The 27,082-nt window shown below is 49.8% G+C and overlaps 9 protein-coding genes across 9 annotated transcripts; 4 read left to right on the top strand and 5 right to left on the bottom strand.

Moving 5' to 3' along the window:
* Positions 1 to 1,164: 1,164 nt before the first annotated feature.
* Positions 1,165 to 2,428, top strand: T310_7631 (uncharacterized protein; the record flags this gene model as incomplete). Its single annotated transcript, XM_013469584.1, has 2 exons — positions 1,165 to 1,746; positions 2,372 to 2,428. The coding sequence occupies 2 exons, from the start codon at positions 1,165 to 1,167 to the stop codon at positions 2,426 to 2,428; spliced, it is 639 nt and encodes a 212-aa protein (XP_013325038.1).
* A 669-nt stretch (positions 2,429 to 3,097) lies between these two features.
* On the top strand, positions 3,098 to 6,398 carry T310_7630 (Argininosuccinate lyase; the record flags this gene model as incomplete). Its single annotated transcript, XM_013469583.1, has 4 exons — positions 3,098 to 4,392; positions 4,657 to 4,745; positions 4,998 to 5,828; positions 5,890 to 6,398. 4 exons carry the CDS (start codon positions 3,098 to 3,100, stop codon positions 6,396 to 6,398), a joined length of 2,724 nt encoding a protein of 907 aa, XP_013325037.1.
* Positions 6,399 to 6,944: 546 nt separating this feature from the next.
* T310_7629 (Gamma-glutamyltransferase) lies at positions 6,945 to 9,166 on the top strand (the record flags this gene model as incomplete). The annotated part of the gene is made up of 5 exons (XM_013469582.1): positions 6,945 to 7,109; positions 7,272 to 7,290; positions 7,343 to 7,359; positions 7,448 to 7,711; positions 7,769 to 9,166. The coding sequence occupies 5 exons, from the start codon at positions 6,945 to 6,947 to the stop codon at positions 9,164 to 9,166; spliced, it is 1,863 nt and encodes a 620-aa protein (XP_013325036.1).
* A 1,561-nt stretch (positions 9,167 to 10,727) lies between these two features.
* Positions 10,728 to 14,676, top strand: T310_7628 (ATP-dependent Clp protease proteolytic subunit; the record flags this gene model as incomplete). Its single annotated transcript, XM_013469581.1, has 10 exons — positions 10,728 to 10,749; positions 11,006 to 11,358; positions 11,411 to 11,939; positions 12,103 to 12,542; positions 12,629 to 13,284; positions 13,533 to 13,827; positions 13,881 to 13,899; positions 13,951 to 13,976; positions 14,049 to 14,190; positions 14,258 to 14,676. 10 exons carry the CDS (start codon positions 10,728 to 10,730, stop codon positions 14,674 to 14,676), a joined length of 2,901 nt encoding a protein of 966 aa, XP_013325035.1.
* An 87-nt stretch (positions 14,677 to 14,763) lies between these two features.
* T310_7627 (uncharacterized protein) lies at positions 14,764 to 15,444 on the bottom strand (the record flags this gene model as incomplete). The annotated part of the gene is made up of 2 exons (XM_013469580.1): positions 14,764 to 14,791; positions 14,867 to 15,444. 2 exons carry the CDS (start codon positions 15,442 to 15,444, stop codon positions 14,764 to 14,766), a joined length of 606 nt encoding a protein of 201 aa, XP_013325034.1.
* Positions 15,445 to 17,184: 1,740 nt separating this feature from the next.
* T310_7626 (conidiation-specific protein) lies at positions 17,185 to 18,312 on the bottom strand (the record flags this gene model as incomplete). The annotated part of the gene is made up of 5 exons (XM_013469579.1): positions 17,185 to 17,490; positions 17,545 to 17,621; positions 17,681 to 17,840; positions 17,897 to 17,998; positions 18,055 to 18,312. 5 exons carry the CDS (start codon positions 18,310 to 18,312, stop codon positions 17,185 to 17,187), a joined length of 903 nt encoding a protein of 300 aa, XP_013325033.1.
* Positions 18,313 to 21,390: 3,078 nt separating this feature from the next.
* T310_7625 (uncharacterized protein) lies at positions 21,391 to 23,269 on the bottom strand (the record flags this gene model as incomplete). Its single annotated transcript, XM_013469578.1, has 5 exons — positions 21,391 to 21,516; positions 21,637 to 22,725; positions 22,776 to 22,940; positions 23,009 to 23,099; positions 23,166 to 23,269. The coding sequence occupies 5 exons, from the start codon at positions 23,267 to 23,269 to the stop codon at positions 21,391 to 21,393; spliced, it is 1,575 nt and encodes a 524-aa protein (XP_013325032.1).
* A 753-nt stretch (positions 23,270 to 24,022) lies between these two features.
* T310_7624 (uncharacterized protein) lies at positions 24,023 to 24,439 on the bottom strand (the record flags this gene model as incomplete). Its single annotated transcript, XM_013469577.1, has 2 exons — positions 24,023 to 24,280; positions 24,392 to 24,439. 2 exons carry the CDS (start codon positions 24,437 to 24,439, stop codon positions 24,023 to 24,025), a joined length of 306 nt encoding a protein of 101 aa, XP_013325031.1.
* Positions 24,440 to 24,903: 464 nt separating this feature from the next.
* Positions 24,904 to 26,687, bottom strand: T310_7623 (uncharacterized protein; the record flags this gene model as incomplete). The annotated part of the gene is made up of 3 exons (XM_013469576.1): positions 24,904 to 25,953; positions 26,051 to 26,485; positions 26,628 to 26,687. 3 exons carry the CDS (start codon positions 26,685 to 26,687, stop codon positions 24,904 to 24,906), a joined length of 1,545 nt encoding a protein of 514 aa, XP_013325030.1.
* Positions 26,688 to 27,082: the final 395 nt, after the last annotated feature.

Genomic DNA, 27,082 nt, shown 5'->3' with positions numbered 1-27,082 from the left:
CTCGTCGAGATTTGCGGCGCTATCATTGGGCCGCTGCAGATGCCTATGGCAACCACGACGCTGTCTGCGAGCATGCAAGGGGACAACTGATCAGCCCTAGCTGGGTGCATGCCCGTTGCAGCCATGTCCGAAATGCACGTTGACACGCACTCCGTAATCTGTCAGCAAAGCAAGGCTGCCAGAGGGACTCCATCCAGGACGCACCCTTCGCAGGGTGTGTGGTCACTGTGGAGTGGGAGGGCCCTGGGGAGCAGGAGGGGCGGCCCAAGACAGGGCAGGACGCGCCAGGCACAAGGACAGCCTTCTTCGCTGATTCTAACCCGCTTGGGGGCGCTAATTTCTTGACTATTGCCCATCGCCAGCGCGGCCAGCACAGTCGGGCAGTCGGGGATGCGCCGACAGGGACGGCGATTAGATCCGAGGCGATCGGCGGGCGCGCCGTGACGAGAATGCAGACGTTGACAAATCACAGGCGCCGATCCCGCGTCCCGGCCCCGCCTGCCTGCCCAGGCCGCCCTGCACCGCCATCCTGTGGCGGGGCTGTGGCTCGCCCTTTGTGTGGCTTGCCTCGATAGTATCTCGATAGCTTCTGCTCGCCCGACATGCGACCTTCATCGCGCTTCGCATCTCCACCGTACGTGGTTGTAGCCCAACGAGGTATGCAGCGATGTCGACTGCAGGGTTGGAAGCGCCCTTTCTCAGTTTTTCGCTGAAAATTTTTTCTCTGGTTCACGATGGCATCAACATCCCCGCGGAGTTGGGGTCTCCGCCAGGCCAAGGGCGAGCCATATATAAGGGCCGATCCCAAGCCCGATCTGGTCAATGACAGGTATCGTGGACTCCAGACTATTTAGCTCCTGCCCGTCCAGACCTTGGCTCTCCTTCATATGTCCTTGTCTGTCCTCGCCAGCAGTCCCTCGCCATCCTTTGCTGCTAGTATATGTCGACGACCCAGGACAACCGGTCAGGGCGTCCTGGTTTGAGAAAGAGGTTCTGGCGCGCCATTTCGACCACCACGTCGGCAGCTTCCCTCTCTGTACGGAGCGTCTTGGCCCCTCCGTCGCGTAGGTAAGGCATTGATTGATGCCGTCAATGCTGGCGTGGAAGCTGAACGCCCGTCGCAGGCTTCAACGCAGATCGACGACTCGCTCTGACTCGAACACGATGCGTCCTGGTCCGAGTCTGACCTCCACGATCGAGATGCCCTGCGCGGCTTCTTGTGCGGATACGAACAAGGTCCACCCCGTCGAGTGGTTCCCTTATTATCAGAACTGCGTGCGGTATTTTCTCGATGTCGCCCAGCACACGCCGTCCGCACAGTCCCTGGCGGCATATCTGAACATCTCTTTGCCCTGCCAACGAGCCTACGATCCCGTCTTACGGTACTCCGAGGCCAGCGCCAGCCTCGAGTCTGACTACCGATCGGCGTCTAGTGTCCGTTCGGGGACGGTGTCCATAATCCCGTATATTCGCCGGCTGGTCGTCACCGCCATGGATACGCCGAATGTCTTGCAGGGCCTGTTCGGGGACGATTGGAAGCTCGGGATTGGCCATCTGCACTCGCAGGAGCGCATCAACTATCTGTTCGCGGCCAAGAGCGGGGGCTGGCTGTCGACGAAGAGCCAGTACGACATCCTCCCGGACGAGACGGTGCCTTTCCTGCGACCGCTTCGAGATCCGCAGGAAGAGGAAATCCGCGCTGCTGAAGCGCGCTGGAGCGATTGGCTGGCGATGGAAGATTGGATGGTTGGACCGCGGAGTCCGTTCGAGAATTGATTACCTATCGATCGACGGCGTTTGTTACCACAATACCCACGACGAGTAATGCGGAGTTTGGAGTTGTCATTTTTTCTTTCGGTTATTCTTTTAGTCGCGAGTTCAGTTGTCATTGGTTTTTCTTTTCTATTTCCTATGGGCATTGGTTAGGAGCAAGACGGGCAAGACCTTTTTTTCATTAGCTTTTGTCGTTTTACTTTTCATTTTTCTCCCCCTCTACGTCTTTATCTTTCCTTATTCCCCCGCTTTTTTTTATCATTTACATTTTTGATTTACTTTTTCTTTTTAGTCTCCCCTCAAAATCAAACAAGTATTGATATCACTTTGTTCCTTAAGCCGATCTTCGCAGTGACGTGGCTAGTTATCTACCTTAACTGAGGGCCCATTGCTGGGTCAGCACCTAGGTATCTAATCTAAGACGTGGGGGTTAGGTAGATTCATGGACTGCTAGCAGGGCTGCACTACCTCCATAGGAGATAAATACCACTTAATTAGGCATATACTCTAGCGAATCATTTTATTTTAGCCTTCGTATTATATAGATTAGAGACAGCAAAGTTCAATTGACACCTAACCTACTACTGACACATGTCAGATTAGATTAACCTTTGTCACTGCTTTTGACACTTTGACAGGTGGGCTGCCCGGCTGACATGTTCTGACTTGCATACATCATATGCAGAATTGCGGATCGGCTGGTTTGCTTGTTTGCCACCGTGGGCCAGCTGGCTTTGCCCATAACATATATGAGCTGAATGCTGATCGTCGCGACCTGATCCATGTCTTTGGGTCGTTTGTTTTCTTGTTTCTGTATGTACGGAGGATAAATGAGCTGGGGCTGGCTGGCTGGCTGGATGGTTCTTCCACCCTTGTCAATATATTAAATAATTATTATATTAATATTAGTAATCATTGAGCACATTGAGCTAAAAAGAATATGTACAAGAAAAAAAATTCCTACTGGTAGACATGCTGTTTCTGTTCTGTCCCCCCTTCTTTGCACCCTTGCTTTTTGGGTGTCGAACTGGTGGTGTGGCGTCCGAATTGCACTAAAATAATTAAGGCTGGTTTGATTTGCATTAATCCGAGATCTCGCGAGAGGATCGATCTCAGACAGGGATCATTAGTAGTAACGTAATAATAAAAATATTAATAATAATTCGTCTATGCGATGTGCCAGTAGGGCCACTAAGAGCCGCTAGTTCAATTGGCTGACTGACCACGATAGTTTAGGTATTTGTTATTTGTTTATTCCCCATCCCAATAATTGGTCTCGGCTCAGCCAGCCAGGTCGTTCATAATTAATAATTCTTTGACAGACATGGATCAGGGCAATAGTCTTGACCCGGCACAAGATGTTGATATTCTCCGGCAGACCTCGGGAAATAAGGAAAACAGCACCAGCACCAGCCTGAAGCAACATGATGTCCCTGAGATCTCCATCTCCAGCCACACCGACGATCCCTACCACGCTCTGCTCCCCGCCCTGCGCGCCCATCTCCCGCACTCCATCCCCCTGCTGCGGCGGATTCAGCACGCCATTGCTCATCCATCGCCTACTTCTTCCTTCTTAGCCACTGGTCTGCCAGACTCGTCATCTCCAACTTCTTCATCACCATGGCTCGCTGCCTTTGTCGACCTTTGCGCTGGAAGGGAGACTCAACTTTGGGTCTACTCTAGCCTCGAGGCGGAGGCGTCTCCGCTGTCTGGTGGGGAAGCAGAAAAAAAAGGAGGCTGTTTGATCGCCAAATTCTCCGGCATCAGTCCGGAGAGAAAAGCACGGGCTCGCGCGCAGCTGCTGGCGTTGCTGTCCTTTATCAAGAAGCATCTGCTGCCGGATTATTTATCCTTTGTGGAAAGGAACGAGAAGGAGCACCACTCACGTGCTCCGGCTCCAGCGTCATCTTCTTCTTCTACGACAAAAATCCCACCGCATCCTCCACAGGCATTCCTCGTTGGGAGTCTCCATACAGGCCTGTTCTCGCTGCTGACGGCGTCCGAGTCGTATACGGATGCGCTTCCGCTGCCAGGCCTGAGGATCCTCCGTCACGACGTGCCTCCCTATATCAAATACCTGTTCCATCCATCTACGTACAGGAGTCCTGATGGTAGTGAACACGCCCTCCCACCCAAGTACCGCTACCATGATCGCACCGGACGGCATGGCGTTCTGCCGCACCATCTCGATCTCGTCATCAGTCGGACGCACATCCCTCGGTCGAAGAACACCCTAATGAAGATGCCCAGCGTGGCAGTCTATTACGATCATGACGGCACTGGCGAGACTAATGTCTCTGAAGAAATGCCCATCGCGTGGGGATTCATGTCCGTGGACGGCAGCCTGGCGACCCTGCACGTCGAACCCGAGCATCGCGGGCAGGGCCTCGCCGTGACGCTGTCCAAGGAGGTCATGAGACGGGCCATGATGGTCGACAGAGCTGACAAGAGAGGAGGAGGAGGAACCTTTCAGTTCCGGAGCGAAAATTGCCTGAATGATAACGACCACGATGCCTGGACCCATGCTGATGTCGCGACTACCAACATCGCCAGTCGACGGGTCATGGAGAAGATTGGCGGCCAGCTGGCTTGGACTGATACGTGGACTGTTGTCGAGTTGTGTGATGATGTCTAGGCCTGCATTACGACTGCGTTTTCGTACTTGACTAGAATCTTAATATATATACATATTGTTGTATTAGTGACTTGGCTCCACGGCCAAGTAAATGAAATATTCTCATTATTCAGTTCACGAATCGCGTTTGTGTTTCCTTGTTTGCAGATGGAAAGCAAAATATCAAATAAGAATAATCAAATAAGAATAATGCACACTGTACCCCCCCTTGATTTCCTTCACATGCACGTGTTTGTATGATATATCAGCTTGTTTATATTGTATTTTGGTGATATTCGACTGGTTGAGAGTATATACAACGCAGCCTGTGATTGGCGACGGCTGGCCGACTATTCGGGTTAGCGCGCGCGTTATCTTTTCATCTCCGATGCCGGTCGTGGAGGAGTCATATCTGCTTGCTTCGTATTGAATTCCAGCAACCATTCAATTGCTTCTCCACGACCAAAATGAGCGCACCAAAAGCTGTGGCGGAGAATATGCTCTGGGGAGGCCGTTTCACTGGCAAGTTATTTTTCGTCCTCAATGGGCGGTTCCGCCCTCTGCCATCAGTGATTCTTTACTAGCAGGCTAACAATTCCGCTCCGTCCAGAGGGTCTCGATCCTCTGATGGTGCAGTATAATGAATCCCTGCCGTACGATCGCATCTTCTGGAAACAGGACATTGCCGGCTCGATCGCCTTTGCCCGCGCCAACACCAAGACCGGCATCTTGACGCAGCACGAATTCGCCGAAATCGAGCGCGGCTTCCAGCAGATCGCCGAGGAATGGCGCACCAACACGTTCGTCGTCAAGGAGAATGACGAGGACATCCACACGGCCAATGAGCGCCGGCTGGGCGAGATCATTGGCAAGGAGATCGCCGGCAAGCTGCACACCGGTCGGTCCCGGAACGAGCAGATCGCGACGGACATGCGGCTCTGGCTGCGCGACGAGCTCCGCAAGCTGGACGGCTTTCTCCAGGACCTGATCAAGGTGTCGATCGCGCGCGCCGAGAGGGAAATCGACTACATCATGCCGGGATACACCCACCTGCAGAAGGCCCAGCCGGTGCGATGGAGCCACTGGCTTCTGTCGCATGCCACGGCCTTTGCGACGGAACTGCAGCGGCTGCGCGAGGTCACCAAGCGTGTCAACCGCAGCCCGCTGGGCACCGGTGCCCTGGCCGGGAATCCGTTCCATATCGACCGCGAGGCGATGGCCAAGGAACTCGGGTTCGATGGTCTGCTCTCCAACTCCATGAACGCGGTTGCAGACCGTGACTTTGCTATGGAGACGATGCAGTGGGGGAGCTCGTTCATGCTGAAGATCTCTCGCTGGGCGGAGGATCTCATCATCTACAGCAGTCTGGAGTTTGGGTTTGTGCGGTTGGCGGATGCATACTCGACGGGGTCGTCTTTGATGCCTCAGAAGAAGAATGCAGGTCTGTTCCCGTCTCCTTTCGCATGTGTTTATTTACGAATCACCTGCTGATAGTTTTCCAGACAGCCTAGAACTTCTACGGGGCAAGGCTGGCCGCACGTTTGGCCAGATGGCGGGTCTCATGTGCACGATCAAGGGACTGCCTACGACCTACAACAAGGACCTGCAGGAGAGCGTGGAGCCGCTGCTGGACCACATCAAGACTCTGAGCGACAGCATCCAGATCGCCACCGGTGTCCTGTCCACACTGACCGTCAACCCGGACAAGATGGCCGCAGCTCTAGCGCCGGAGATGCTGGCGACCGAGATCGCGGATTACCTCGTCCGGAAGGGCGTGCCGTTCCGGGAGGGCCACCACATCTCCGGCCGGGTCGTCGCCATGGCAGAGAAGAACAACGTGCCGATGGACACGTTGACCCTGGAGCAGCTGAAGAGCGTCGACAGCCGGTTTGACGCGGATGTGCGGGAGTGTCTCGACTATGAGCGTGCTGTGGAGCTGAAGGACGCCGTGGGTGGGACGAGCAAGCGTGCCGTCAGGGAGCAGATTGATACTCTGAAGGCCCTTCTTTAGAAGACTTTTTTTAGAAGATATGATAATGAATGATATAAAAGTCTATTAGGTTCCTAACAGATGTCCGCTCTTGACGAAATTCTCGCTGTATTATTAATTAATAAGCAGTCGAGGAGAAACGTGTACGCACTGACAAAAAAAAAGAAAGAAAAGGATCAATCGCACGGTCTCAGTTAAATCAATCACTCAATTACTACCTACGTAGGAACAGGGTTCTTCCCCACGGGGACAATAATTAGTCAGCCCGGGGAGCAAGAGCCCAACTCCGAGAGTCGCCCTCGTACGTTCGCTACATACATGTCGTGATGATGTTATCTCTTTTAAGATCTCACAGTACCTTAGTGAGGAATGTAATTTATTTTCTGTGATTACTGACTGACTGCTATTATTTATTGGCTCTTGCAATGCAAGTCCTCTTTTCTCCGCGGAACTAATTGGTCTCATGACATGATTACGGGACTATATCAGCAGGTCTATTACCTGATATAGCCCTCCATCGTTGTATTTACTGGATACAGTTGATGAAAAGCTACAGAAACAACCAACATGCTCAACGCCACTTCCGTCTATCGAACCTCCCGGTCGTCTCTGTCATCATCATTCCCCAGTCGACGGAGCGTCGTCCACAGCTGCCATGGCATCGTTGCCTGTACGCAGCCGTTGGCGGCTGCTGCGGGACAGAGGATTCTGCGTGAAGGGGGGAATGCTGCGGTATGTACTGTACATTATGTCCTATTCTATCCGTGCTACATATTGATATCTTGTACTGGACTGGGCTGGACTGGACTGTGCTGTATTGTTGTTGTTTTCTTTCCTCGCTGATTAGTGATTGTCTGCTGACGATGAATAATATCTATCTATCTATCTACATAGGATGCTGCTGTCGCTGTAGGTACGTTGCTTCCTTGTTTCATTTACACGAGGGGGAAAAAAAGAAAACGCAGACTTGTTGACTGTTTGTGTACGTTCTAGCTGCGGCGTTAAACGTCACCGAGCCAGGCTCGACCGGCATTGGAGGGGACATGTTCTGCCTGTACTACAATGCGCAGACCCATCGCGTCCACGCGTTGAACGGATCAGGAAGGTCTCCTGCAGCGATCAGCCTAGAGGCTGTGAGAAAGAGACTCGGTGCGCGATCTGCCACCATCCCCATTACGGATGTCTGCGCCGTGACGGTGCCCGGAGCCGCGGCAGGCTGGGTGGATGTTGTGGACAGATTCGGCAGCGGGAAGTTGTCGTTGATGCAGATCCTGAGACCGGCGATTGAGTTGGCTGAGGAGGGATTTCCCGTGTCTGAGATTGCGGCTTGGATGGTACGATTTCGATATAGTGATCGATTCAGTTGCTGACTCTGGGTATACTGTGTTTAGTGGCAAAACAGCGAAGACATCATCCGCACTGGCAGTCCTCACACCTGTCAAGATTACCTCGTGCAAGACCCAAAAGCGAAAGACGGCCTGAGAGCGCCCCGAGCCGGAGAGATCTTCAAGAATCCTCACCTGGCGCGAACATTCCGGTTGCTGGCGGAGGAGGGCAAGAAGGGATTTTACCAGAGTCGCATTGCAGAGTCGATCGTCCAGGCGGTGCAGGATCGTGGCGGATTCTTGTCCTTGGAGGATCTGCAGTTCCATTTGGAGACAGGATCTCAGGAGGTCGACGCGTTGTCCTTGACTTTCGACGCTCGGCATCTCCTCCAGCAGCATGAGCATCAAGAAAAAGGCTACATGCCAGAGACAGTGCGTCTCTGGGAACATCCCCCCAATGGCCAGGGCATTGTTGCGCTGATGGCGCTGGGGATTATGCAACAGCTTGCGCGGACAGGTCGTATCCGGCCGTTTTCTCGTGCTGACCACAACAGCGTCGAGTACCTGCACGCGGTCATCGAGAGTCTGCGCATCGCTTTTGCGGACGCCAAATGGTGGGTGACAGATCCCGATATTCAGGACAAGCTCACTCCAACCCATCTCTTGCTCTCAGAATCGTACCTGTCCGAACGAGCACAGCTCTTCTCACCAGATCGCAAAGCCACCAACCTACGACCCCTCGGCCACAGATTCAAGGGGCGAAGTCCAGCGCACAACCACTGCGACACAGCATACTTCGCCGTGACGGACCGATGGGGCAAAGGGATTTCGTTCATCAACAGCCTGTACGGCAACTTCGGCACGGGGATCATCCCGCCAGAGACGGGGATCATCCTGCAGGGCCGTGGCGCCAGTTTCTCGCTTGATCCTGCCCATCCCAATGTCGTGGCGCCGCGGAAACGTCCCTACCACACTATCATTCCCGCGCTGACTACATGTGCCGTGCCTATCCCAGAAGGAAATGACACTACTGACGAGGAGGTCGGCTCAAACGAGGTCCTTCACTCCGTCTACGGCGTCATGGGCGGCTTCATGCAGCCACAGGGCCACGTCCAGGTACTTCTGAACCAGCTCCTATTCGGACACACGCCGCAGGGCGCATTGGACGCGCCGCGCATCTGTGTGGGCGGTTGGCTACCAGGAGCATCAGCAACTGCGAGTACTACCTCGGAGGAGGAGGATTCTGACCCGTCGGACACTGTCTTCCTCGAAGAAGGCATCCCCGAACATGTCGCCGCTGGACTGAGGCAGCTCGGCCATCGCGTCCATTTTGTCCGCGGTTGGGGCGAACGAGAGATGTTTGGCCGGGGACAGATCATTCGATGCCACTACGATTCGGACGGGAGGGTTGTGTACAGTGCTGGCAGCGATCCTCGGGGTGACGGGGGTGCTTTTCCTGTGTAGTTGATTTATTGCTCGAAGTAGCTTCAAGGTATTACAATGAAGAAAGAAATTTAGACTCCAGTAGATATACAGCTCCCTGTAGCCATTACGGCCAGTATTGTTGTTCTGTTTATCATGCTGGTGAGGAAGATCAATATACAAGTAAATTCAGGGGTAAATCCAGGGGGAGAATTAGAGCGCTGAATTATTCCCTTCGTATTGCTTTCTCCTTCCTAATCGGGCAAGGGATACTCGGAGGTACCTAGGTAGGTAGGGCACTCTCCTCTTTGTTATCCCTTCCCTCACAGACAACGACAATTGTCAGTCCTGAACGAGATTCTCAAAACTCCTCGTCTGAATGAAGCAGACATTCACCAGGAATAGACAGCCAGCAGCGCAGCCAGATCATCTTGCCCGTGTGGACTGGGCCTCTAATAATATCCTTCCAGCTAGGAGCAATTAAGCGCGAAATGGAAGTTGCAAAATCTCCCTAGGAGGTAGATCTTTATTTCTGCCACATGTCAAGCTTGGTCAATGCTCAATCCTGCCCTTTGTGTGCCGCTTTTATGGGTAATGCTTGAGTGAGCGGGATCAATTGGGGTGAAATTAAAGGTTTATCCTATCTATATCTATGATGGATTCTTTCGTCAGGATCGTAGGGTTAGCATTGCGTGGTTGATCCTCTTTTTTTTAAAAAAAAATATCTAAATAGAGATTTAACACTCTCTTTGACTCTTTTGCTTTTGAAGGACAAGAATCCGCCGATAGCAAAGACCCTTTTAGCAAAACTGAATCCACAACTGCAGAACAGATGTCATTTACGAACCATGATCTGGACACTTCTGATCCATCTCCGGCTAATTTTTGGCTATCTGCTATCTAGAAAGCAAGCTTCAATCTTCAAGTTGCCACCGGAACTGCGGATCTCAAATCTTTTCCTTGCTCTCTTTACCATCTCAAGCCTGTCTGGCCCTGAGTTGCAAGACTTTCTACGAACAATTTAGCTTTGTTCTGCAAAACGAAGAATTCCGCTTCCCAAGTCTTCACGGAGATGGAAACACGAGCAGTTTATGTCATAGGACAGTATCTAATATACGAAACGATCTCCTCCTTCGACTCCAAACCCGACGCTGGCTTTACTGCTCTTCCTGTCTGAAGCTACATCCTAGTCGCGAATTCGAATATCACCAGCAGGGGGCACAACCTGACCACCGATATTATATGTGGCCTGGAATCGTGTCTCTTTGTCCTTGTATTCGATTAACTCCCCGTGGGAAACTTCGACTTCTGAACCAATTAAAGAAAACTACAAGCAACAACAACAGAGTGACCACCATCGTACAAGAAGATCCGGTCCACTGGCACAATTGCTCAATAACCCGTCATCCTTGGTTAACGGCCGACATTGAAATCTCGATCGCGCAGTCGTAAAACGGCCACCTTATCATCCATACGTATTATGATCCGAGAGTCAGGAGGGTGGATGGAGGTCGGCGCTTAGAACCAATACGGTGTTGTCCGCATTGCGATATTCTAAAATACATCCCTCCTAGGTATACTGATTCCAACAGCCATACGCGCTATGCCTGCTGCAGTTGTCAAAAGTTAATTCAAGTTAATAATCAAGTTAATAATCGGCGTCGTGGCTACAATCGGGTTTTAGTCCAGGTCACGCGAAATTTAGGAGGTCAAAAGCCACCTGATGATCAAGCTTGGCTCAACCAAAAGGTATGGAAATATAGATGACTTCATAGATAGATAGGATAAGCAGTTGATCAAGACTCTACTTACGCTTCAGAAGTTGAGCATGGCAGAGCCACCTCACTTGTTCATTCTTACATTCGATACTTCCACATGCAGAATGGGATAAATTGTCAGGTACTGTAGAAAAAGTCTCAACCTGCCAAAGCCGAATTCTCTGTGGGGGGCTTGCTGAGTCCCAATATATCCGCAAGAGGCTTGGGGAGTATTGCCAAAAGCACCTCGACGCCAAGGCAATCGTGCCAACCTCTCCCTGGGCCGCGATTGCTCGTGGGGCGGCTCTCAGACGTCTCAAGCCTCGGTCAATTATCACGGCACGAAAGGCTCGGCGGAGCTATGGGGTAGCTGTACATCGCGCATTTGAGGGAGGCATCGACAGAGAAGAAGACGCCTTTATTCACCCTAAGCTAGGCAAGCGCGCAAGGAATCAGATGTCTTGGCACATTAAAAAGGTAGGCCGAAGAAGGAGCCTGAAAGTGAAAGCATATACTTATGAGAGAATAGGGAGAAAACATTCCCCTAAACAAGAAAAAATGGCTCAAGGGCTTCATTGAAATTGGCGGGAGCATTGGCGAGAAGGGAAAAATCGACATACAAAGCAGTGATCTCGATCGGGCGCCAAAGACAAGGCACGATGATGGTGAGATAGAGCTAGAGCTTTACCTAGGAAGCGAGCTGATTCAAGAGACAGGAGTGGAAAAGATCGGTGAACTGAGCCTTAACTTCAAGGATGTTCCCCATCCAAAGAAAATGAAGCTCGGGAAGCATTCATGGGTGCCCCGAACTGCATTAAGGAATCAGACTGTTCACATCGGGCAGATCATCTATTCGGACAAGGACAATGACATCATCCAATTTGTCGCCATGGTCGGGAAAAAACAGGTTGGCATAGAGGAGTTTGTGTACAAAAAGGACATCCAAGATGATGGAAACAGCAACGAAAAAGACAGGGAGATGGATTACGACTTGGTCGAGGCGAACCATTACGGCGGTGAGGACGATGGCGACGTGTCAGAGGACCATGACTCTGAAGGTGAAGAACATGACTCTGACGAAGACAGCCTGCTGTTTTGCAGAATCTGAGCAGGGAGCTTTGCATATTATCATATTATGGACGTGATTGCCTTTGGATAGATCGCTGCTTTTCTAGATAGAATGAATGCCTGTATCTGATTGGCTCCTCCGCCGTCGTACAGCCTCGCCGGGCCGACGTAACTCCGTGGGCGGCGCTGGCAAGTTAGCATTGGCATTAGTGGCATTGATCCTCCTGGCAGCGACACCGCTGGCCTGGCCCCAACAACACCCTTCTCTCGCTGTCTTCTGCTCCCAAGTCTGCGCGAGAGACTGCTGGTTTGTCGACTCCGTTGCTCTGATCCACTGCCTTCCCCATGACCCCTCTATGACAACCCCGGATGCCTTCAGAGATGCGGAGTACATCGCTGACGTCTCTGGCATCTCCGACCATCACCATGTCACCGACGGCGACCGCACTGCGACTCCAGCTCGCTCGGGCCTGAGGCGGAAAGCCCAGACAGCTGCGAAGATCGCCTTCATCGATCGTTTGCTGCGTGACCTCGACATTGTCATTTACTGCGAGCTGTCCGCCTTGTACTATATGGAGTATGCTTCTACAGACGTTAGTGACCGCTGCTTTGGCGCTGACCACATCAATTCCACCGCAGTTGCTCTCTCATTCTCTTCGTTACGCGCGCCATCGTTCAGCTCATATTCTTTACCCCGAAAGCACCTCCGTTCGACCCGACGAGAAACCAGCCCTTTATTGGCGCGATCTTCAGCAGCAATCTCTTCTGCATGCTGCTCCATCTCCTATTTGTGCATCCAGACGCTGGGGAAGAGACCCGCGGTTATCTCCATGGGGGACTTTTCATCGACTTCATCGGGCAGAAAGCCCCGGTACCGAGGCTGCGCCTCTTAATGTTTGATGTCCTCGTGATGGTTCTGCATCTCATCATGCTAGGTCTCATTGTGGAACGTGTAAAGACGAATTCTGCAAATACGTCTACCCCATCTACGACTACCAGACAGCGTTCCAGACAGGATCTTGACGCGGAGGAGCGGGGTGTGCGAAGAGATGAGCCACGAGTAAGGCCGGGCGACCGTGGACTTGTTAACGACCATACGAGCACAGGTCTAAGCCCTGAGCGGACTGAACTTCTTGCAGAACCGTTGGAAGATGGCTCAGGACACGTGTCGCGAGACAGTCATCCCTTGGACACGTTTGTTTCGGGCGAAGCGGTGCTCATGGACATGAGCATCATCGATACGATCCGTGACCAATGGCGCTATAACCCGGCGACTATTCCCGCGCGGTCTTCCTTTGTGCCCTCCAACGAGACTACGACTTTCCTGCGGGAGAGGTTTGGGATTCAAGTGGGGCCTGACGGACGTGTCGTGCGGGTGGAACGATAGTCCTGCCAGGGTATCGTTATGGATTGTACGAGTGTATATAGTCGCTTCGCCGTTTATGCTAATTGAGGATACAAAAGTAATGACGCTGCTTGGTAGTAACTGTCTCCTACGTAGTTATAATGCTTTTAGTACAGGTTGGCATAAATGTTCTGTGTGAAGCAGGGAGCTTGGAGTAGAACGCCAGTTGACTCCATAGAGAAGGCGGTGACCGAGAGCAACGGCCCCGCAAGCCTTGGCAGAACAGCTCCGGCGGAAGCTCCTCGTCGGCCCTCTCCGTACTGAATCGTATACGTAGCTCTCAATTCGTGCTTCGTCCAGCTCAGAAGATGAACACGGCACGTCCTCTGCAGCTGCTGGGCGCCGCAGTCCGGCGGCGAGCCATCCAATCGCCATTGTCGCGGACTTTCACCAGCTCCAGCTCGACGTCGATACCATCAAACCTAGTTCCTCCGCGCGGTTGGACACCCACGCCCTTCGTGACTGAGACGGTGGTATGTTATGCTCCCCTCTGACAGAAACAAGGATCAGCTTGCTGACTTTTTAGGGAGGTGGCTGGCACACATGTACGTCGATTGGATCCTGAATTCTCGACGCGTTGAAGCTGACTGAAGCAGATGATATTTTCTCCAGATTACTAAAGGTGTGTTTAGCTGGCTGGGCTGGCAGTATCCCTTCATCCTTCGTTCTTTTTTTTCTAATTCTGTCAATGCAGGAACGAATCATCTGTCTCAATGGCGAGGTCGACGAGACGGCGTCCGCTTCGATCGTCGCGCAGCTGTTGTTTCTGGAAGCGGACAATCCGGAGAAACCGATCCATCTGTACATCAACTCCCCTGGCGGGTCTGTGACAGCAGGTGCGATTCCTCTGCATCCTTGTACTTTCTTCTCGCGGAGCAGGTGAATAATCTGTGATGTGTCTAGGGCTCGCGATCTACGACACGATGACTTATATCGCATCCCCCGTCAGCACCATCTGCGTTGGACAGGCAGCCTCGATGGGCTCACTGCTCCTGGCCGGTGGACACCCCGGCAAACGCTACTGTCTACCTCACTCCTCGATCATGGTGCACCAGCCATCCGGAGGGTACTTTGGGCAGGCGACGGATATTGCCATCCACGCGAAAGAGATCCTCCGTGTCCGAAACCAGCTGAACCGGATCTACCAGCGGCATCTGACGAAGAAGATGACACTGGAAGAAATCGAGAAGCTGATGGAGCGCGACTACTTCATGGGCGCCGCCGAGGCGCTGGAGATGGGCATCGTGGACGAGATTCTGGACCGCAGGATCAAGCCTAAGGAGGAAGGAGGGGAAGGAGATGGGCAGCCACCGACGGCATAATTATAAGGGGATTGTATTCTTTTTTTTGTATGTACATTATGATGACCAAACATATGCGTCTATTTATTGATCTCCGCTTTGGTTGAATCACGCCAGAATCAACGTTTCTTTCCGGCTACATGAGTTGTATCTCCCGGATCAAGCCAATTGAAATTCTCAGCACGATGGACTCGCAAACTGCTCCTCATACCCGTGAATAGCAGCAATCTCCTCCGCGCTCGAACTCTTCGGATCAAACCTGAACTTGACCCAGTCCGAAGCCAGCCTCTTGGCGACCTCGATGCCGATGACCTTGTGCCCGAAGCAGAGGACCTGGGCGTCGTTGCTCAGGATGGCGCGTTCAACGCTGTAAGGGTCGTGCGCCGTGACGGCCCTGATCCCGGGGACCTTGTTCGCGGCGATGGCGACACCCATGCCCGTGTCGCAGACGAGCAGGGCGCGATCCACCGTGCCGGTCTTGACCAGCATCGCGGCCTTGACGGCCGGATGGGCGTATGCCGTCTCTCCTCTTTCTCCTTCGCCTTCGCCTTCGCCTTCGCCTTCTCTTTCTGTTTCTCCGTCTGCTTCAGCGGTTGTTGCTTCTGCTCCGTGGACCCCGACGTCAGTGACGACGGCCACGTGGGGGTTCTGCTCCAGATGGGCCTTCAGGGCTTCTTTGTACTCGTATCCTGTCTCGTCGCTGGCTATGGAGATTTTGAGTGGGGGGAGCTTTGTCGCGGGGGTTGTCGTCGTGGTAGTAGGAGTAGGACACGCAGTAGAAGTAGTCATAATGGGTCTTTTCGGGCGGACATCATTCCGTTAGATAGCGTATGTATAGTACAGTACTGGTAAGGAGGGATTATGTACAGCACGGTGTGTATGTGTATGGTATCATCTATTCAAATCCAAGATTGTGGGAAGAAAGTTGGTCGAGTCGCGTAAGTAAGCTAAGCCCTCGAAGAAGTCTGCCACGCCTAGCGATGAGTGATCAGCCCAAACTACAGAATGCTGTCATAGTGGACATGGATGGAGTGGCTCTAACTTCGGTCAAAGGTTGCGGTGCGATTAACCGCTTTTGTTTCCATGGTTGTCTGCTGTCTGTTATCCAGTCATCGAAGTGGTGGCAACGAGGCGGGATAAAATTCCTGGGAAACCGCGCCGTATGCCATGTGGTTTTGCAGCTGGCGATATAGGTAGTTACAGATGTAAAGGCAGTAGTTGGGTAGTTCATGAGATGGACCATATATCCTAGCTGGCAGTGATCAAAACTATCCACCTAAGAGAAATACGCATCTGAAAGAACCATGAATTATGAAATTATTAAAGAAATCGTCAGTAATAGTAAGGACAGGATATCAAGCAAAGCAGAGTACAGTAGCAGAGTACGGACAGGGCCCTCCCTAAGACATAACTGCATTGTGCGATAGTTGCAGACAGTCATGGTTTACTTAGCATATCTATAATCCAAGTTACATATAAGCTTAAACGAGGTACTACTAACAATTGTCTACTTTTTTTCCAGACTCTAGGTACATGTATAGGGAGATACTTGGTCAACTCCAGAAATCATTAAGAAGAGTGACTTACATATGTAGTATATCTTAGGTCTAAAGTGTGACTCAGTATTATTTTTAATTAATATGATTGCGATATATTATCATGCAGGAATCTTTAACTCTCCATATTGAACTTCATTCAGCTCTGTCGGAATTGTAGGTCAGGTGCTTGACATTACTTGGTAAATATAGTATGCACCGTACCTCGCCAATTGGATCGCGATCTCAAGATCGATTTCCCTATGTACTGTACCTAGATCTTGAAAGATCTCTGTCATGTGATCTATATAGTTAGCAGCAGGGACTATTTGTGCTGAATTGACGAAGTGTTATTATTATTTATGCAGGGAACATTCTTCGGGCTTTGCATCCTGTCTTCGTGATTCCTTGATCATCGGAGTTCAACTAAGTGCCGACTCTCTTCAATTCCCATGACAAGTCTTCCTAGTCATCCTTGGCATCTTTCGCCAAGTGCGCACCGGTCTTTCGTCAAGAGTGCCTAGACCGTCTGCTGGAATATCCGAATAATTCGGCTGGTCTTGGCTGTTTCTTTTTTAACTCTTTCGGCTCTTGTTTTGCCGCATGATCCGAAAGCGTGGCTGTGAAAAACGAACTAGCATGTGTACAATGTACTGTACATACGTGCTCCTTGGCAGTAGTTATGGGCTTCATGTGGTAATAATAATACTTACTGGCTGTGGAGAGTCCTGGACTGGAGTTTACAATCGAATAACATTACAACGGGCAAGCCATAGTTGACAAAATATAAATAATTATACTTGGAAAGACTGATTGTGCAGTACATTTACATAACCATATTCATCGTACACCTTGGATGCTGTTAAAAGTCAGATATATATATTATCTTGTATATACATCATTCCTCTACTAGTACACCTTTTCCAATTCCCACTCTAACTCCAGTAACCAGCTCACATCCATATATACAACAAGACTCCCTTCATGTTTTCTCTCAAATCCTGCAATTTCCCCTCGTACTGAACTCCTTGAAATCCGTGACGATGTTGCTGTAGTTGCCTTTCAGGGAAGTATCCGGCCTGTTGACAGCGTTAAACGCAAGAGCCGAATTGCCCGTCGGAACAGTCTCCGAATTCTGCAGATGGCGGTCACACGTTCCGCCAGGAATGATCTGGTCGCCGGCACCCCATTGGAGAGTGGCGTACTGGTGGAAGATGTTGTGCCAGTTGGGTTGGACGGAACCGAAGCCGCCAGGGACGACCTTGTCGTAGACACCCACGACGGTGTTTTGCGCGACGTTCTACCAAAGTCAGTCTGGTTTGCTGAAGAAATGTGCAATCCGGTGTGAACTTACTTCGACCTGATTCGTTTGAGCATATTCATCAGGTACGTTCGGATCCTGGTTGTAGTTGTCTAGCCAAGTGCTGCTGTCTATTGCCAAGTGAGTAAGCTGTTTATCTCCGCGACTATTCTTTGGGATGAGTCTCTACCAGAGAATGTCTTGCCCCAGTAAGCTCCGAGCAAGTCAAGACTGTGGCCCGTCTCATGGATTGCCACGTCCATGCTGCTGCTGGTCGTGCCAAAGAATGCAATGTTGCCGTTGGAGTTGTATGCCCAGCTGTCACCGGGGATGGTGATGACATGGCGGACCTGTTGCTATCAGTAAATCTTCTTTCTTACAACCAATTCTCTCCTGTCTTCCTCACCCAGCTACGCATCTTCACAGGAAGTCGGCCAAAGATGTCAATTGTTGTCACAAGATCGACGTTGCTGTCCTTGTGGCGGCAGAACACCCAAGCATCACTACACTACACGGTGTTAGATCTAAATCTAGCTGCTGGTGGTCGTCAAATCTAATACATACGTCGTCATAGTGGACGTTGTAAATCTCGAAATCATCCGGATTCTTGCCTTCGTTCTGCGCGATGCTCTTGCAATCGGCGGGGATCCAACCAGGCCCCCACTTGTCCCAGGTGCTGTGAGTCGGATGAAGATTGTCAATGTTCCCCTGTTCAAGATAGTCCAGGTTCGGCGTCAGGGCAGGTTTGTTCAGCCTCTGGGCCGTGGCAAGAAGGGGGAGTGCCGTCGCGAGGACGGTGCCAAAAGCAAGAGGAGACCTCATGTTGTCAAATCAATGAATTCAATAATAACACGAGAAAGAAAGAACTATAGAATGAGCAAAAAGTTGCAACTGCTCTGGCGAAATTCTGGACTCCATGGGACATATGTATCCATGGCAATTATATACCCAGAAAAAAAAATCGAGAACATGTCTAGAAAGCCTCATGTTTTCCCTAACCGATGCCATCGTTGAACCAAAAAAGGTTACAGTGTGATGTCGTATAGAGCGATGTTCCGTACTAATTTGATGTCTTTGACCTCGTGGTAGCAATGTGGCTGGTTTAGGGCAACTATAGTCAAGTCAGATCAGGGTCTGCGAATCCTATCTGGAAGAACTAACTAGTCCCTGAAGCTAATTTCGAGACTTTTCATTGGAAAGTCTCCAATTTGGTTCCTGCATTGCGGATGTAGGGCATCATGCCGCGGTGCCGACTTTATCAAAGCAGTCCGTAGGGACTGTTGGCGAGCTTGGCACGGGAAAATATCACATTATTCGAATCAAAAACGCCTCAAAGACCTCAAAAATAGAAAGGCTATTATGGAGTACAAGTAATTGCCTAAGGAATCAGCAGAGACGTCTGTACTTCTGAGGTTTTCCCGAAGCAAGCGGGTCCCAAAGGCACGTGGACTTTAATTTGGGTAGGACTTAAAAATAGTCCAGCACTGCTGAAATAGCAATATACTGGCCTATTTTGTAATTCTAGAATGATCCTACCAAAATATCAGCTACCCTAATTGAAACTACAAAATTTGGGTTCGATCGGATGAGGCTGAGCGTATGTACTCCATAGTTTGGTATCAAATCTTGGATCATCGCCGATGTTACCTTATCTCGATTAAGAGAGCCAGATCTTAACGAGCCCCAACTTTAATTCCTCTGCCAAGACGTGATTAGTTCCAGTTTAAGGTACCGTTCTCGAAATACTATAGGTGGGTTCGGAATGATCCATGTCTAGCAAGATGTAGCTACGGAGTAGTCGGAACTTAGCCCCCACGTGGAAGGGAGGCTATCCAGTTATCTGCAGAGTTCCTGCAGCGGTGCGAGGGACGAATTTGGGGGAGGAATTAGAGTTATATCGTCCTGGATGAGGGGTGAGAAACTTGTTCGAATTAGTGCTTTCGCTTCGATCAGTAAGGTAAATCGGTTGTAGGATCCTGCCACTTTTGTAAAACATGGCAGAACTGGGAAATACATGTATCCAATTTCGACTGATCAAAGAGTCAGTAGTAGGCTTCTCAATCAACAATGACGGATATAGAAAACACGGTATTTTGGACACGTTTCCCCCAAGGGAGACAAAGTAAAACCCCTATGGGATAATGGCACGGATTGCGCCCTTAAGACATGGGTTTGCATGCATCCTCTTCATAGTGTTCTGCAAAGCAATCGGACTCCGGAGTATCTCCGTATATTACCTTAGGAGGCTAGGACTATCGCTTAACTGCAACTTAACGTAGGTTAAAGAAGTTGCTCAATAAGAGCCTTGGCATAATATCATAATTCAATTGGTCATAACGTCACAATGCCAAGGACAAGTATATTTGGCCGTATTGCCATATTTCTACTAGGCAAAGTTTCTTATCTACTTACTGAAGGATAGAATGGCGGAATGGTTTCCGCTGCGAGGGGGACAAAAGACCCGGTGAAGTATTCAGAGACCACGAGAAGCTGATGAGAGAATATTCATAAATTGCGAGAAACATCTGCCTTCGTCTGCGCGGCTCTTGGCAGCTCATAGACAGGATCCATAGACGCTGAGACTGGTAGGTCAACGGTATTATTAATAATTATACGAGCACCTTTAAAAACAAAGAGAAGGTTTTGGATACTAGCTTAGTTTCTATTCAATATAACATAGCAGATATGTAGGTAGAACCTGGTCTGAATCGAGTCTAGCACCAAGTAAGTAGATAGAGAAGAAGAGGCCATTTTCTTAGTTACTACGCTGAATTTTATGTCAATGGAAAACAATTGCTTTTTTTTTTAAAAAAAATTTTATTCTACTATCCCTAAACACACATCCTATCATATTCTATCATATATTTTGTAGGAACAATGAAGAGGATACAGGTTTAATAGCCGAAATATCGAGGTGTATGCCAGTGAGACTAGTTACGTTTGACTCAGTACCTAGGGAGCTAATACCGTGAAGTTTTCTTTCTTCCTTGCCAGATAAGGAGAATTATTGCCCCATCTTTGCAATTAATAATGGGTCCTATCTGTCTTGTTTCTTCTCATCTCTTATTCCCTTATGGCCAAGTTACCGCCAGCATTACTCATTGTATTTGCAACATATTGTTGGCCAAATAAATAAATAAAAGAGAGATTGTCTTAACAAAAGCAAACAGACTGTCAAGCCTAACCCGTATATGCATACACGTCAGGAACAATATCGTCGTAAGATGTCTTCTCGCCTTCGTAGAGATTCATTTTCATCTCATCTGTCCTGCAGACGCAACAACAGCCTGTGTTCAATCCCGCTGGGTTCTACCCAAAAAAAAAAAGAAAAGAATCCCAATTTAACCTAACAAAGATCTGTCGGGGTGCTCCGGGTAGAGGGCACCCCGTATCAGAAGTTTTTTTTTTGTCTTTATTCCTTTTTTGACCATTATCTTCCGGTGACCTGATGTTGTTGATGTTTCCTATTTGGGAAGTTATATCAAAAATTAGATCCGGGAATGTGCCAATGCTAATCAATATTCTCATCATTTCATTTGCATCTCTGCTGCAGAGACCTTTTCTTACGGTCAGTGCAGCTGATAGGAACATTGTGATTCGCGGTAGGATGGCGTTGACCTTGGGTAATTTCACAGGCAGATAAATGAATTCCATTCTGAATTGTAACGGTCCAACAATGTAGAGAAATTTCAAGGGAAAAAAATATGTGTTTCTTTCCTATTGAGTTCCTACGTACAGTACATATAATAAGTGCGTGACGGGGAAGAAATTGCTGCCGGGCGGACAACTCTGGCTTTTTCAGAGCTCGCCCCTGACATCAAGGCCAGCGACCACCGAGGCTCGATAATACGGACAACTCGGTTCTTCAGCAGAATCACTTTTCTGTTTGATCGCACCTACCTATTTCTTGTCCTCTACTTTGTTAACGCTTGTCCGGCGCATGGCTTTGAGTTTTTCTCGTAGTACCCTCTCACGCAATTCAGTGGCAGATAGTCGATTAATCGGATTCGGCCGCGGCTGCGGGGCCTGTAACCGGTAGTTTAATTAGTCGGCCTGAGCATTATGAGCGAAATATTAGTAGTCAGGGCTGAAAAGGGAAGGAAAGGAAGAATGATAGCGCAATACGCGCTGTTATCATCTACCTACCTGACTGTCTTCCGCTCTGTCATCTGAGCTTTGACGTGGCGGCGACCGCATCGCGGTATCCTCTGGCTCAGCCGTCCTTTGCCGTTTTTCATCCGGTGACACGGACGACGTGTTGCGCCGTCTTCGGCCAATAGGCGCGTATCTTTCAATGGACCGACGCCGCTTCTTCTCCCTCCTATGGCTAGGACTACGCGAGCGATCTCGTCTCGAACTGAGACTTCGGGTACGCGTGCGACCCCGGTCGCTTGGACTGTAGCTTCGGCGTCTTCGGTCTCTGCTGGGACTGCGACTTAGGCTGCGACTCAATCGGCGGTCATCTCGGTAGGTTCGGCCTTTGCCAACATCAGCGCGTGACTCTCTCTTATCCACTCTTGAATCATTAGATAACGATCGTCTCCCCCTGGCTCCGCCTCTCGGCCCTCGAGAGCTCAAGCGGGAACGAGAACGGGAGCGTGATACTGATCTGGATCTAGATCTGGGGGGAGAATAATCTCTTCTCCATCGCCGGGACCTGCGCACGGGAGACCGTGATGGGCTGCGAGAAGACGCGGACGAGTATCTCCGTCGGTATCTTCTGGGAGTAGGTGAGCGAGACGAATAACTACGGGTACGAGATCTAGCTCGGTCATCACCGTAATCCGGACTGCGACTCCTGTCCCTCCTGCGCGCCCTCCTATCAGGAGACGGGGATCTGCTATAAGACCGCGGACGCCTCCTCTCCTTTGATCTTCTATCCGAATAGTAAGACCGACGGGGTGGCGATCGAGAGTAGGACGGGGTACGAGAAATAGAGCGAGAAATTGACCTGGATGAGCGCCGACTTCGTTCCCAACGAGAACCCCGTGGCACATAAGAATCTGCCAATCGCCGTGAACGGTATCGATCGGGACTTCGCCGTCGTGGAGGTGGTGAGCGGGAGTCTCTCCTGTCATAGTCTCGCCTGTCATAGTCTCGACCTCGACCCCCGCCGCTCCAATTTCTGCTCCGTTCGGCTCTTTCTCTCTGTCTGATAGCTTCGAGTTCTCGCTCACGTGCCCGTTCTTCTTCCCTTCGTCGACGCGCTTCTTCGGCGGCTCTTTCTGCTTCCAACTAGACAGAGTGAGTAACGGATCGTCTGGTCATGACAGTTGATTCCTTACCTTCTCTTGCCTCAATTCCATCTTCTTCGCTTCTAAAAGTTCCTTAGGAACGCCCTGGGGATTTGCTTGAGCACTGAGGCAAAGATTCCACAACTCTTGACAGAACTTGGGCGTGTCTTTGTCGAGAAACCCGGTTAGCTGAATTTGGAGAGATTTGATGTCGGGCTAGGAGCCGTAGTTGTCAGCAATCATATCTGGCGGATGTCCAAAGAAAGCGCTCCAGGTCGACGTACAAAACGAGACCCTTCGAGAAGATTGAAACAGAGCTCAATGACAACGTCATCCTCGTTTCCCAGTAATTCTGACAGTCTCCCTGCTATCCATCTGCGATAGATCTTGGCGTCAGTGTCCTTCAATGCGATTAGCAGAGCACCTGTTAGAAGAGCTTACTTTTTCATGACCTCAATGTTGACCTTGGTCATGTCCACCTTCTGGTTGAATTCAGGTGGAAACTTGGTCTGCTTGAGCAGTTTGGCATCGACGCTCGTCGCCATGGTGGCTAGGAGCTGAATCACAACTATTCTGTGCTAGAATGACAGAAGTGAAATGGAAGACAGACGCGACAGAGAGCAAATGCGAGCAGCTTCGCCACGCAACTAAGGTTGGAGGTCCGGCCGTTCGGTTCGAGTTGCCTGGTTTGATGACTAAGCAAGCGAAACATGGTCGTGATCATCGTCCCCTTTTCTACCTTCTGCAGGTCTCTTTGTTCTTTATTCTTCTTGCATTAATTAAGTTAATTGCACATCAGATATCGTAAACATAGTTCTCCTAAATAATCCTTATGTCATTAGTAATGATTGCCATTTCAGGAGCATGCGGCCGCCATTTTATATTGACTACAAGGTCACTATCAGAGAAGTAAATCATCAGAAAATCATTGCACTCTACAGGGGCGTTGTCCATTACACAATGTGTAATCGTCAACACTTATAAGTTCTACCCTGAGGTGATCTCACCCGTGAAATGGAAATATATCTGAGACAAAGGAGGGAGACAGAAGCTGATCGATCAATGAGTCTTTGGCCTTAAAATCGGCCTCTACTCCGTAAGTCATTGGATACGTATTTTAGTATGCCAGCTAGGCTGACAGTGTGAAGGTTACTAAATGGCACATTGCCAAGTAATATCCTTTTCGAGCCTTGAAGAAGATCCGTAAACAGCTATATCGTGTCTTGCATAAACAACCACAAGGCAAAAATACCAAAAAAAAAAAAGAAGAAGCAAAAGTAATATCTGGCTTCTCTCAACTAACTCAATTCTCTCAACACGCGATTCACATCATCTCGAGCACGACGTAAACCTTCATCAACCATGGGATCGGAGCCAGGGCCCGTCATATGCTTCACTTTGACTCCGTAATGGAGCTCAACTAGCTCCTTGGCTCGTTCGAGCTCCGCATTGCCTGAATCCTGCACACCTGCTGCTGCCCCTTCCGTCCCTGGTTTCAACGCTTTGTTGACGTTGACGAGAGTCAAGGCTTCTGCATGTCCCTGTGCAAAGAGATTCTGGTCAGTTTCAAGGGTTGAGGCACATTCAAGATCCAATCGCCATCACAATGATGTACTGGTATCCAAATTCCCAAATAAAAAACGATCAGGTCAACCATCTTGACGTACACATGCCCGTAAGGAGGTCAAATCAGAAAGGATCTCCGCGACCTGCATCGTGTCACGAAGATAAGTTGCGGACAGAGAAATACCGGCGACTACACTCCAAAAAAAAGTCTGGAAGCTTCAAGTAAGCAGAAGATCTACTAGGCATTACAGGTCACGGCTTACACACCTGTTGCTGAAAACCTCAAGTCTTTGAGAAGGTAGTGGGACTTGAAATTGTACTCGCGAAATCACAGGAGACTGGAACAGAGGGTAATTTCAACTGCAACACGCCACAATTATCCGTAACGGTCATAAACTAGTTAAATGGTGTCGTCTCCCTTTGTAATTTAGATGAATGTTGTGACATAACATTATGGTCACGTATGGAGTACTGTCGGAGCTCCGGTGGAGTTAGTGTCTTGGCGGTGAAGCTTATTTTAATCTAACTGGCCCCCTTGTATCAGAAGGGTTTATCAGATGTCCCCTTTATAAAGGATATTATTACTAGATACGGAGTACAATGATCCGATTATCTAACTGGCATGCCATCTGTCTTCGCATCCCTTCGAATCACAAAACGTTAATTGGCCCAATAGATCAGTGCATTTATGCAGCAGAGGCAGGTTAAAAAGTGATGACGATGACAATGCCATACTTTGACTCAACTGATACCAATGTATCGCAGCTTTCAAGCTGAAAATCGCGATTGCTGGACCGAAGCTCTGCCATGCGTTCTGTGAGCAGAAATCAACCCAGACACTGATCTTGTCTGCTAAATCGCTAGCTTCCATTTGAGACATGACTCCCGTGTCTCCATCTGCAAAATTCTGGCTATTACTCCCTGCATAGTCAGGGTAAAAGCTTGTGTCTGCTTGGCGGCAAAGGTATTCGAAGAGTGGGGGACTGTCATAGACAGTCGTGTAGAGCGTCAGAGTGGTAGCCCAATAGAACAGCATTAGACGAGCGCTTTGTAGGGCGTCAAATGCGGTTCCCAGAGATTGAGGATTTTTGCTTGGGTAACGGTGTGTTCTGACCGGTGGTTGACCCGTCTCTGAGACCATTGACGATGCACCCCAATGCGGAGCCAGATATTCCGGACCCAATGGAAGATGGATGCCAGAGCGATTCTCCCAGTCTTTAAGTCGACGTATCAAGTTGGCAAACTGAAGCAAGAGACGTCGACTTTCTTCAAGCGATGTAGATCTATCGTCGGCACCTGTCCAAGGCAGGGCATCAGCTTGCTCGAGAAGACTCGGTACCTCAGAAGCGAGGTCGAGGAATTGATGAAACGAATTCTTTGGCTGCATGGACCAGGGAACTTTGATCCATTCAGCCTCAGACAGGAATGTCGACTTTCGACTTATAATTCCTTTGAGTATCTGGTGATACATAGGCTTAGTGAGGCTTCTAATATATTTTCCTGCGTTGGACAAGGCCCATACTCCAATAGTTCGATAGAATTGAAACATCTGAAGGTCCAAGCCTTCGACGTGCATTTTTGGACCTCTGAGTCGAAGAGCAGTCTCTATCCCTGAGGAATGAGCTAGCCAGCCAGCACCAGATTCGGTTCCGAATTCAAAGAGCTGGGTGTGTCCAGATCAGTCCCATTCTGAGCAATTAATTCAAAAAAAGGGGGATGTGGGAGAAGGAAGGAAAAGAAGAAAATAACTGTCCTCGTACCTCATATAATACCAGTAGTTGCATAGTTGGGAGAATTTCTGGCTCCAAAGTCGGGTCATTTTCTCGAAGAATTTCCTGCAAATCTTCCAGAGTTCTATTATAAAGTCTGAGACTATCATCAACGACATCTGGTCGATTCTCAACGTGACCAACCCAACCGTAGCTAAGCGTCGAAGCAGCCAGCAGCAGTGCATTGGTCTTCTTGGGCATCATTGCTAAGGAGGACAACCAGGATAGAGGAACCTCTTCTGAAGCCCTGGCTGGAAGGCAACAAGTGACAAAAGAAGCCAGTGCTTGATCATGCTGAGCCGCTTCGACAAGGCCAGCAAGGATTTGTAAGTTTGGGGTTCCTAGAATTAGTTCATTGTTGTTGGGCATAACACAGTCATACGAAAAGCCGACCGATCTGTCAGCCCCCCAAGAAGATCCATCGAGCTGATAACTATCATTTCCAGTATTCACCTGCTGTACAGAGTTTTGTTGTATTTCAGGTGGGCGCTGGAAATGCCTCGGGAAGTGATTGAGAAAGACGGTTGGCTTATCGTAACCCTCGCATACCCGAGAGCCCCTAGCGCACCGGTTGCAAGTCGGTCTGCCTAGATCGCACTATATAGCACGACGCGTTACGCATCGCCATATCAGTATAAAATAAATAGCGTCAGGGAATATATAGGGAGGTCATAAGACTGACTCTTATCTTCCTCTTGCGACAAGTATGGCATCCTTTCGATTTCCCCGCAATGCCGACCATACCTCTGTGCGGTGCATTGTCAGGAAGCTAGGACCTGCTACGTTCCTGACCCCAAAGCAATAGGCTCTCCTTCGAGAGAATGCTCGGCTCTGAAAGAGCGTATCAAGCACGAGACGATGTCAATTTGATGCCGGAGATAAAATTCCAAGGCTAAGGTAACTCCGATGTCATTCCCCACAGGCTAAACTACTTTTGGAAAGATCTTGCGAACGGGGTCCATAGCAGTCTATCTTGTATACCATCGCGATAGAATGAAGTCGATTTGAGATGAATCCAAAATA

The sequence above is a fragment of the Rasamsonia emersonii genome, assembly GCF_000968595.1.
Source record: "Rasamsonia emersonii CBS 393.64 chromosome Unknown ctg1118621760570, whole genome shotgun sequence".
Classification (NCBI taxonomy): domain Eukaryota; kingdom Fungi; phylum Ascomycota; class Eurotiomycetes; order Eurotiales; family Trichocomaceae; genus Rasamsonia; species Rasamsonia emersonii.
Note: the sequence above shows the minus strand (reverse complement) of the source record. Positions and strands in the feature narration are given on the sequence as shown.